This window comes from Stenella coeruleoalba (genome assembly GCF_951394435.1).
Source record: "Stenella coeruleoalba genome assembly, chromosome: 6".
Taxonomy (NCBI): Eukaryota; Metazoa; Chordata; class Mammalia; order Artiodactyla; family Delphinidae; genus Stenella; species Stenella coeruleoalba.
Window position 1 is genome coordinate 50,567,860 of NC_137151.1, and position 12,139 is coordinate 50,579,998.

Below are 12,139 nucleotides of genomic sequence, written 5' to 3' on the forward strand. Positions count from 1 at the left end.
CTATGTTACTTTACACTTCTTAGGAAGCATCATTAAATGTGTACATTTGGTCTACTTGCTGGAATCATTAAATTTTATTTGGAAGTGATGCAGAAGTATGTGCCTGTGTGATGACCTGTCCCATCTTCTTTAAAGAATAATTTGCTTTGGCCAGTCCATCTTCTGCAGTCACTGCTGCACATAAATATAATTTAGCAAAAGATGATTGATTCCCTTGATAATACCTTTTCTTTTTTCAAGCTTAATCTTAGATGACTTTGTTTTATGCTAGCAGCCATTGCTTTGTTAGAAATGAGAACTATCTAATCAGCTGTTATATAGCCAACACGTGATTCCACTAAAGAACTACAAACCTGAGGTTAAATTAAGAAGGGTGGAGGAAAGGAGAGACCTTTGGGTGTAGATTAAGCAGACCAGGGATTCTTGGGTCAGACAGGTCATATAGTTGTTTGAAGCGGCACTGGTCCCTGTGAGACTTCTGTCTGGTGTGTTAGCCGTCATGCTCAGGCTAGGGTTATGGCAGAGTGACATCTTTTTTTTTTTTTTTTTTTTTGCGGTATGCGGGCCTCTCACTGTCGTGGCCTCTCCCATTGCGGAGCACAGGCTTCGGACGCGCAGGCTCAGCGGCCATGGCTCACGGGCCTAGCCACTCCGTGGCATGTGGGATCTTCCCGGACCAGGGCACGAACCCGTGTCCCCTGCATCGGCAGGCGGACTCTCAACCACTGCGCCACCAGGGAAGCCCCAGGGTGACATCTTTTAAAGTTGTATTTTAGATGTTGAAATTGGGCTTGTAACATTCAAATCTGCATGTGTTTCCTTAACTGTGTTTTGCACTCAAAACTGGATTAGGCTGCCTTCCGTTGCTGAATTGTTATTTTCCAGTGTGAGTAAAGCAGGAGTCCTCAAGCAAAGCATTCTTCTTTAAAAGTAATGTGAGCAAACCAGGTTTTGCACAGTCTGGTATATTGAGGCCAGTGACTTACCAAGGTGCTTTTCAAAAATGTATTTGGCGTATTAGTAGGCTTGTGTGAAAGAATCATCTTTCTTCTGTTTGATGGTTTTTGAATAGAAAATGTAAAAGAGCTGCTCAGCTGAACAGTTGGAGACCTGTCAATTCAGTTTTCAAATCTTAGCCTGCTCCTGTGAGACTTTTGAAAGCAGTTAATATTAATTATGCCTTCTTTAAAAATGTTTAATTAGCTTAATTCAAGGAGAAGGAAGGCCTATAGCTTCTTTTGTGGAACATTTCTGTCATTGACTCTGTGGGAAAGTAGTTGACAACTTTTGAAATTTGCTTTCATTTCAGGCTTGGAGTTGCAGAGAAAACTTATCTGTTTCCCCTCTGAAGCAGTCATTTAGAGCTCATAATGAAGCCCTCAGTATTGTCATCTTTCTACTTGCCCCATCTTACACTGTCACTGCTTTATGACTTGCAGGTTCTCATAAATCTGCAGAAAGGAGAACTAAGGCTTAGCAATGTAGGGTCTCCAGAATGAACCCTAATGTTAAAACATCCTGACCCTTTGAAATGTCAGCATATTTCCATCTCAGTTTCAGCTGCCATACCAGGCTTTGGGTGAGGGATCGGGCTGTGGAGGCATTTGTATACTATTTAGGTTTTGCGTACTATTAAGGTTCAGTATCACAGGCTGATATCACAGTTGCTAATGTATGACCTTGCCTAGGTTTAAACTCTGAAGCAGGAACTCCTGATAACAGTGATGGGAAGGTGCTGTTAAAATTGGGTCACATGATAGGAGGTCTACCTATTAGCCGAGCTCTATCCCTTCACTTGTTTAAAATTGCAATCTGTATACGTGTTGTTTCAAATCACCTCTGCAAATCTGACTTGGCCTGCTGATTAGAGCCTGGATTGTTGGTTAGTCTCATGTATAGTCTGATTCATTATATGCAGTGAGTGGAGTTGTTTCACTGTCCGTGGGTATATTGCCTGACAAGATGATAGCCAGTACACAGAACTGTGTAGGCCTCATAGTCTACAGAAACAGCTTTGTGGTGACGGGGTAGTTGGTGGTGATGGGTTACTTAGTGGTGGTTTGACCAGCAATCCTCATTTAGCTGTAGGTACACGTAGAGAACAGTGTCCATTTTTAAAGCACATCTGCCTCTGCTAAGAAAGTAATCTATAGCTTTATAGAAGTTTCCCTTTTTATTTGTAGATATAATACTTTGCCAAGCAGAAGAACCCTGAAAAATTCAAGATTAGTGAGTAAGAAAGATGACGTGCATGTCTGTATCATGTGTTTACGTGCCATCATGAATTATCAGGTATGTTTCTGTTTATAATCCTTTAAAAAAATCTGAATTCATCAGGCTCAGATCTTGTTCTCTTTGGTGACTTTGTATTATTTCTATTTGAAGTAAATAGCAGGATTTAATGAAATTCTATTAAAAAAGAAAGGTCTAGTTCATTCTAGTGCTCATAATTCATCGCCCTTATATTTTAATTAGCATTTATAATTTACAATGTATTTAAGGGAAGACATTTTCCTCTTATAATGGCAAGCTTGTCTAGATTACTTGGTAAATGTTTGTGACTATTAAAGACAGCGTAAGCCACTGGTTGTGGGCAATAATGGAGCAGCCTTAGGACCCTAGGAATGATAGACTCTCACACTGGACAGGTCATTGCTTCTCAAAGGGTTATATGATGAATAGGCAAGGAGTTATAATTACTGTGTGTTGGACCCTGTGGTTGCTGATCTTCATAAGAAACACTTGGAGGATTCTTGGTAGAAGTGCAGAGTCCTCCTTAGAGGTTATCCCCACTCTGAAAAACAACGGGAGCAACTAACTACAGTGTGTGGGATTAATCCTAACCACAAAGTGGGAGTTAGAGCCTGAAGTATCTAGGGTGAGCTGACAGGGTCAAAAGTATAGTTGTAAAAGCAAACCAGGGCTGAGAATTAGACAAACATTGTTCACATCAGAAAATAGGGTTTGATTTCCATTGAAACGGATCCTATAGATGGGTCCAAGTAGAAATGGGTGGTAAATGCATAGGTCAGTATTAGAGTTCAAACCCAACATGAGCATGCCAAACTGAATTTAAGAAGGGAAGTATGCATTTATTCTTTCAACCAATTAATATATTTTGAACATTTCCAGACAGGCCCTGTTCTAGGCACAGGGAATACAGCATCAAATAAATAAGTGCCCAAGGGAACTTACTCTCTATTGAGGGGAGACAGATGGTAAACAATTAAACTGGTAAACTATGTAGCATTCCAGATAATAATAGTGATGAAATGAAATAAACGCTGACATTTAAATAGTGCTTCCTAAAGTCTAGTACTTTTAAACCTACTACTTAATTTGAGCCTCATAACAGTCCTGTGAGATTGATAATATTACCCTCGCCATTTTACTGATGAGGAAACTGAAATACAGAGAAGTTAAGTAATTTGCCCAGGATCACACAGCTAATAAATGGTGGACTCAGATTTGAACCCAGGAAGACTGCCTCCAGAGAACTACTACTTAGTACTATAGAAAAAATAATCAAGAAATAAGAATAAGTGCGGGAAATGTGAGTTCAGTTTTAAATAGGCTAGCAAGAAAAGTGTCGTGGAGAAGATAACATTTATGTAAAACTAGAATGAGGGAACAAGGTAAGGAATATTAAGGGAAGAAAATTATAGGCAGAGAGAAGGGCAAGTGCAAAGTCCCCGAGGCAGGAATAGGTCTGATGTACTGAAGACACAGAAAGGAGGTCAGGTTGGCTGGATCAGAATGAATAAGAGGGAGAGAAGTAGAAGATGAAATCTGAAGTTACAAGGGGGTCCTGATTATGCAGGGCTTTATAAGCCAATGAAGGGACATTGGCTTTGCTATGATTAGAAAGCTATTGAAGGTTCTGAGGAAAAGTGTGACTTAATCTGACACTTGAATTTAACATGATCCCTCTGACTTCTGTATTAGGAATCACCCTGGGGGGCAAAGACAAAAGGAAGTAGACCTTTTAGGAGGCTGTTGCATTAATTTAGGTGAGTGTTGATGGTGGTATGGACCAGGAGAATAGAAGTAGAGGTGATGAGAGGTGGCCAGATTCTGGTTTCGTTTTGGTGGTAAGGACAGTAGCAGTCCTGGGCGCCTCGAAGATGGAGTCGCCGTCTACTAAGATGGGGAAGGCTGCAGGGTGAGCAGATTTGGGAGACCTGATTAGGAGTTCAGTTTGGGGGATGTTAACTTTGAGGTGTCCATAGATATCCAAATAGAGATCTTAAATAGGGGTCGGATATGCCAGTCAGGAGTACAAGATCTGGAGGTCTGGGCTGGAGATAAAAGTTTGAGAGTCAACAGATGGTATATAAACCCAGGGGAGTGAAGGAGATCAGCGGGGATAGACAAAGAAGCAGAGAGGTCCTAAATAACCCTGGGGCACTCTGTTTAATGTCAGAGAGATGAGGAAAAACTAGCTAGAGAGACTGAGAAGCAGCCAGGGAAGTAGGAGCCAAGCACAGGAAGTATTTCATGGAGCAGAGAGTGGTCAGCTGTGTCCGGTGCTGCTGCCAAGTCAGGCAAGATGAAGAGAGTTGGCCATGGGCTCCAGCAAAGTGCCCATCATTGCTGGTACAGTTTCATTGTAGTGTTGGGGATGAAATCCCTGACGGAAGTGGTGTCAAGAGAGAACGGGAGGAGAGGAATTGGAGACCACGAGTGGTTGGAGTTTTGCTGTAAAAGAATAGCAGAAAAATGAGAGAGCGGCTGGACACTGGTTGTTGGGTCAAGAGAGATTTTGTTTTTGTTGTTTAAGAAAGGAGAATTTGCATCATGTTTTTACGCTAATGGTAGTGAATCAGAGAGGGAAAAATAATGATGGGGGAATGGGAGAATCGCTGGAGCATATACTGTTCTTGAGTAGGTTGGAGGGAATGCGATCAAGAACTCAAGTGGGGGGAATGGCCTTAGGTGGGAGCGTGGAGAGTTCATCTTTAGGAAGAAGTGAGGAGGGAAGACACAGATCTGTGTGGGTGGATTGACGTGGTGGTGGGAGCTTTTGGAAGTTTTTTTTCTGATTGCTTATGTTTTCTCGGTGTAATTGGAAATAAGGTCATGAGCTGAGAGTGAATTGGAGGAGAAGGAATAATTCCTCAATTCGGCAGAATCAAGAATGATTCTTGATCCCGTTATTGAACTCGCTTCATTTTATAGAAGCATGAGGTACCACGCCTCAGAGCAAGGAAGGTTCTCCTAGGCTTTTGGTCTCGATAACCATTGCCAAGAGAAGGGACCAGAGGTGGTGATTGTCAACCCCGGCTGCACAGTGAAGCTGCTTAAAAAATTCAGATGCCAGGGCTCCATCCTTGAGATTCAGAATAAATTGACCTGAAGTGGGTCCTGGAGAATTGGTGTTTTGTTTTGTTGACTGTTCCAGGTGATTTTGCCAAGCGGTCAGGATTGAGAATCACTGGCCCTGGAGCCTTTTCATCATTTTAATGAAGAGACACATATAGTTTATTCATGGAGAATAGGAATATGGTACCTTGATAATAACATCATTCCTGAAATTTTTCATAGAGAAATATGTGCAGACACTGATGTGCTAGAGACATAAGTGCATTTATGATGGTATAAAATCACATTAGGTAGAAACTTCAGGGTTTTTTTTTTTAATCAGCATTGACAGTCCTCTCAATTAACTCCTAATGCTTTGTTTTTTCCACATCCGTTTCAGTATGGTTTCAACATGGTCATGTCTCATCCACATGCTGTCAACGAGATTGCACTAAGCTTGAACAACAAGAATCCAAGGTAAGCTGGCTTTGTAATGTACAAATCTGAATGGAACTAGGGACACCAGAGAGCTCATCGACAATCAAATTAGAGTTGAGAAACTTTCAAGCATGACTTTTTTTTTTTTTTTTTGCGGTACACGGTCCTCTCACTGTTGTGGCCTCTCCCGTTGTGGAGCACAGGCTCCGGACGCGCAGGCTCAGCGGCCATGGCTCACGGGCGCAGCCGCTCCGCGGCATGTGGGATCTTCCCGGACCGGGGCATGAACCCGTGTCCCCTGCATCGGCAGGCGGACTCTCAACCACTGCGCCACCAGGGAAGCCCAAGCATGACTTTTTAAATTAAGATTGTCGATAGACTCCCTGGCTAAGTAGAATTTTCTTTTCAGCTATGTTACAGTTTTACAACTGGTGACAACTCTGGCCCTGTCTTCAAGCTTTCATTCCTCTTGAGGCCTGGTTCTCAGCATCCTTGCAAATTTAGAGCATGAAGCTTCCAGGTTGTCAGGACTGGGGCCAGGAGAGTCTTGATACAGACTTAGCCACACCACTTTTTGCTGAAAGCTAACTAAAACTACTACCGCTTGTCTACACTTCATTTGCAGCCTTTACATGTGTAGCTTTTATTGCCAAACCAAAAGAGAAACCCAAACAAAACAAAAATAACTGCACGCAGATTTCTTTTCATATTCACTTTCCTATATAGGCAAGTGCCATATATTATTCATTTCACAGATTACCTCTAGAAGCCTGTTTTCGTCAATTTATTTCCATCAGTGTAATGCACTTTCCATTCTAGTGCATTTCTGCATTTCACACTGTTACTCCCTTTTGTCAGACCTCTCTGATAAGACTGCATATGTGAAAACTGTTAATTCAGCTGAAAAATATGATTATAAATTAGATCCTTGCAATGCAAACCCTAAATCCTATTTAAATGTTGGATTTTATTATTCATACTTCCCCTGGTTAACGCTTTTGCAACTTTCTGATGGCTTCCTTAGTTTACTAGAATCCCAAGGAGTCATGCTTCTTTGTCACTGTCTTCCACTGAGGGAAGTCATTATTCATTTTTCTTAAGACAATTGATATTGTGGATTATCAGAATGATCTTTGTTTAGAGGTTGGCAATAGCTTTTATTCCAGAAAAAAGATGAAATACTGAAGTAATCGTACTCTGAAGTAACAACACTGTCCTTGACATTGTATTTGAAAACTTAGATTGTATCTCTAAGGTTTTCCTTCTAAAAATATTTCAGATGGAGTTTTATTTTCTTGAGTCAGAGAAAATCCTCTTGTATTAGCACAGCTGTAAGCCCACCTCCTTTCAGATCTCCTGTGTGGGAAGAAGTGATGGAAGCTTGCATTATTGTGGGGATTTTTATGGAGCCGTTGCAGATTAGCAGATTTGCAATGTAAGGTGTTGATTTCCGTTGATTTTGAACTGTTTCAGCAAATGTTTTATCTCTGACTCTAGGACCAGAGAAAGTGTTTAACTAATGGGTGGTTTTACTGAATATTCTCATGTTTCCTGTTGTCTTTAGCTCATTAAAAATACTTTTTTAACCACATTACACTGAGTCACTTGATGATAGGACTAAAAGACTTAATCTTCCCATAATTAATTTTCATTTGTGAGTAATTTGTAATCTTGGGAATAGGAAACATGCCTTCCAAACTTGCTACCCTAGATAAGCCACATGTATAGAAGTTTGTAAAGGTTTTAAAATGTATGTGCTTTAATATAACTATGCCTTAATTAGTAAAAGTTTAAAAAAATACATGGACAAATATCATATTCATCTTGGAAGGAACAGCAGACTCATCGTTCATTCACTTTCACTGATGTGTGGTTTTTTTCCTTCTTGTTTTGACAGAACAAAAGCTCTTGTCTTAGAGCTGTTGGCAGCCGTTTGTCTTGTCAGAGGCGGGCATGAAATCATTTTATCAGCATTTGACAACTTTAAGGAGGTAGGATATTCTAGTTTTAAAAAGAATAATCACACAAACATGTTTGGACATCTTTGAACAGAATGATTTGCCTTTTGTGTGTGTGTGTGTGTGTGTGTGTGTTTTATTATTGAGATAGAATTGACATATAACATATTAGTTTCAGATGTACAACATAGTAATTTGATATTTGTATATATTGCAAAATGATCCCCACAGTAAGTCTAGTTAACATCCATCACCATGGTTCACGTTTTTATTTATTTTAGGGCCTAAGGGGTATAATAGTTAATTTTCTAAGGTGTCACTGAGGGAGAAGTAATGAACCTAGTCTAAATAAATGGATGCACTAAGCTGTTTTTGGTGTCTCATTTCTAAGAAGAGCTAAAAACTATTTGCAGGGCTCATTTTCCTTTGGAGAACACAGAATAGCCAAGTTTGAAAACTGGTTTTGTTAAATGTATGTTGTTTTCATATGACTGTTACTCGAGCATCCACCTTGTAAATTTTACGAACTCTTTCATCCTAGTTACTTTCCTCAAATCATATGTGTGATCCCTGCTTTGCTGGATGCTATGAGAAATCACTCAAATAACTACAGGCACTGATTTTAGCAGTCTGTAATCTTAATCAGGTGATCTTGTCACAGGAAAACAGTAAACCAATGGACATGCATGATTGAAATGGAAACTAAATGACTACAAAAGAAGAAACAGTTACACATAGATAATATGCCACCAAGAATTCTGAACCAAAGTATCAAGGCATCACAACTGAACTCATAGCCAGTTTCTCTTGGTGGTGGTGTGCAGCCTTAGATAGCCAGGAAGGGTGCCTGCTAGCTCCCCTGTAAGTGTCTAACATCTGAGGCTACTTTGAGGTGGGATATGACCAAAGTAATTGAAGGCACATGGAGCCCCAGATTACAATAGCATCGGCCAAGTTGTGCCTTTCCCTGGCAGTCCCATTTGATTCCAGATGCTTTTGGATTAAGACCCCAACTGGATTAAAATCTAGATCTCAGGGGAACTTCCAGACCCCCTCTCATCTTTCCTGGGAACCTCTGGAGTAGAACTCAGCTAGTATTTATTGGAGAACTCCTATGTGCCAGGGGCTGTGCCAGGTACACACATGAAATCATTTGGTTCTTACAGATAAATGTTAATATCTCCATGTTATAGAAGAATAAAATTTCAAATACATTACTTGCTCATGGTCCCATGGCCAGATAAGCAGCAGAGCCAGGATTAAGATTTGGTGCTGCTGACCTTGAACTTCTGTTTCCAGTGACGTTTGGTCCCCATTGTGTGTGAATCTCCTGAGACAGGACCTAGGAGCCCATCCCTCTGCCCTATCCCCTTAATTGGACTCACTACCCCAGCTGAAGGATGTACTAGTGAGCAACCCATAATCCTTTACGTGGGCTGGCAAGCTTCAAAGATACTTCAGTCAACAGGGGAAACAGTCCTCCTGCCCCTTCATTTGCATTGCCTCCTTCCCCTGCAGTCACTGCCTTTAGATTTTGATATCCTCCATTTTGCTAATGCCAACCATGGACAGAAGCAAATATTGTCTTTTTATGTATTCAGCCTTAGTAGTGAAAAATAATCGGGTTCTAAGAAAATGATGAAGAATAGTAGTGATTCTTTAAATTCATATTCTGGCTTCCAAAACAAATAGAGTCTTTAGAGATAAGAATGTGTGAGTGCTTGTCCGTGAATGTTTTTGTATATCATTTACAGGACATAAAACTTATATTTATAAATAAGGAGATATGTGGGTGGATTCTAAAATGAAAGTAAAACAGCATGTGAAGCCAATATAACTCCCACATCTTTATCATTAGATCATATTTTGAACATACCACATGCCAAATCTTTTCCACACTGGAAGCACTTACCATACAGTTATCAGTGACCCTTGTTATAATAAAAGTCATATTATAACAAGCAACTGATTATACTGCAGGTCAAATTCTGTCCTAAAATTATAATTGTATAGAATCAGTGTTCATTAAAGCCAGTAAATCACGAGATGAATGTTAAATTTGTTTTCTCTTAGATAAGGTAGAGTGCCTTTCTTATGCATAATAGGCACAGAAATACTTGCAGGATTGAGTTTGAACTATCTGGTGTCAGAATTGTATATGGTTTAGCCATTTAGGGCATTGCGTGTGCTTAGTTGGAAAAAAAAAAGAGTTATCCTGCTAAATCTAATAGTTGGCTAATAGTAAAGAGGACTAAATTTTGACTTTGAATTTAGAGCTTTAACCAAAATCTCCCTCATTTCTGGAATTTCTTGTGAATGATGGTGGGTGTTTAAGTTCTGATTTCTCCTTGGACTGGCAATTGCATCTCAGAAAACAAACCATGTCACGTGGGAGAGGGGACACGGACAGAGCTGGTTCTGTGGGTGCTCTTGGCTTGCATTGACCTCAGACTGTGGTGTTCATGTAGACAGGCCAGGAAAAGGATTATTCTAATAGCCATATGCAGGAGGCCAGGGCAGGAGCCCCTTCCTGAGAAACTGCATTCTTAGCGGTAGGTCAAAAGACATCCACTTGTTTATCTGTTCAATTTGAGGGTGAAAAAAGTTAGTGTATATTGACCTTGGTTTTTTTTTTCTTTTTTTTTTAATGTAATGCCACACAAAGGCCAGCATCTTTTGAAGCTCTTCCTTTTCTCTTTTTCTCCTGTCTTTATGTGGTTTTTATTTTTTGTATACATCCTAGTGAAGAGTATATTCTTTAATCATTTTAGCAAAATGTCAGTGGAATCTTTTGGGTTTAGAGAGGTTTGGGAGCCAGCTGTTCCTGATCAGGAAAAGTTGTCCTCACGGTCTCAGATGCCTGTGCAGATAGGGTCTTGGTCAGTGAGAAATGCCCATTGAGCTGCCCATGGCCAAGAGAGCACCATACCAGCTACGGGGGTCCTAGGGAGTAGGGTCAAGGAAGAGTCTTTGCCCTCAAGAACATTGTTTTTAATGCTTTTATCCCATTTAGTAAGTGGGATTCCGTTCATCTCCTTAAGAAGGGACGAAGGGATTATCCCTGTTTTCACTGGGGGGAATGGTGTAGGGTGATGGTGGGCTTCAGTATCAGATATCAGTATCTGTTTTGGCAGATAAAATAATGTTCATTAGAGTGCCAGACCCTTTGGGCTTGTATCACCGCTAGAGTGTAGCCAAGCATACTGCTGCAGTGTGGCACCAGATGCTAAAAGGATATTTAAAGACCACACATCTTAAGTATGTGGCACGATTGTTTTCCTCTCTACTTCTTGAGCCAACAAATCCATTCTGTCCTATTTGACTACCACTAATTAATTCAGATTTAGATTAAAAGAAAGTATCTTTTAGCTTTTCATAGATTTTAATGTATGATTACATTAATTTCTCATATTTCAATTAATATTCAGAATCCCAACCAGTGTGGTTTTCTATGTTTTTGCAAAGACATCTTATGCCATGTATCTTATAACATCTGTAGTACATATTTTAGAAAAATAGCACTTCCAATTTAATGGTATCTGATGGTGGGAAGGATATTAATCGAAGACCTTGCTTTTGGTGGTTTTGGGGGTTTGGGCCTAAGCCTGACATCACTGAGCAGGCACATATATCACCTCAATGTATATGATGATAAATGAGTGTTAATTACATAAATTTAGATAGTAAACTTGTACCAAGCATGGTTTGTAACATGCCTTAAAATGTTGAGTGTAGTGAGTAGTTGAAGACTAAACCTTTAGTCATCCATTATGCTCCTTGAATTCTTTTCCCTTAAAAAAAAATTTTTTTTTCTTTTTTTTGCGGTACACGGGCCTCTCACTGCTGCGGCCTCTCCCGCCGCGGAGCACAGGCTCCGGACGCGCAGGCCGAGCAGCCATGGCCCACGGGCCCAGCCGCTCTGCAGCACGCGGGATCCTCCCGGACCGGGGCATGAACCCGCGCCCCCCGCATCAGCAGGCGGACCCCCAACCACCGCGCCACCAGGGAAGCCCCCCAAAAAAAGTTTTTTTAAATAAAGGGAATTAGCATATCTAATTGTGATGTTGAAACATCTCCCCATGAAAATTTGTGATCCTGAATTGAGGACCAGGGTGAGAGCAAGGAGTCATCCATCTGTTTTTCCTTATTGGCTAATTTAGCCACAAGGAAAGACAGATTAACACCTTCCCTAAATTGATGCTTTCTTACTTACCTGGCAGTATATATTTATGAGCATTTGCTCTACCAGACAGAAAAAAGAATACGTTTGAAAGTAAAGATCGCTCTGTTGGTATTTGCATTAGTTCAGGGTCTTGTTTGCAAGAGGCAGAAACTGACTCTAGCATACAGAAGAAAGGGTTGATTGGAAGGATGTCAAGAAATGCACAGAGCTGACAAGAAGCCTGGAGAAACAGGCCTAGAAAATGGGCAGACATTCCTAA

The 12,139-nt window shown here is 40.6% G+C and overlaps 1 protein-coding gene across 6 annotated transcripts in view; it reads left to right on the forward strand.

The window, feature by feature from the left end:
* Positions 1-12,139, forward strand: part of FMNL2 (formin like 2) — a 304,570-nt gene that overhangs the window by 232,818 nt on the left and 59,613 nt on the right. For all 6 annotated transcript variants that reach the window (XR_013828794.1, XM_079924756.1, XM_079924753.1 and 3 more), the window contains exons 7-9: positions 2,184-2,292; positions 5,702-5,778; positions 7,637-7,730. Coding sequence is in view for 5 of the 6 variants with exons in the window: in XM_079924756.1 (XP_079780882.1) it covers positions 2,184-2,292; positions 5,702-5,778; positions 7,637-7,730 (280 nt within the window). In the remaining variant the exon portion in view is untranslated. The remainder of the gene's footprint in view (positions 1-2,183; positions 2,293-5,701; positions 5,779-7,636; positions 7,731-12,139) is intronic.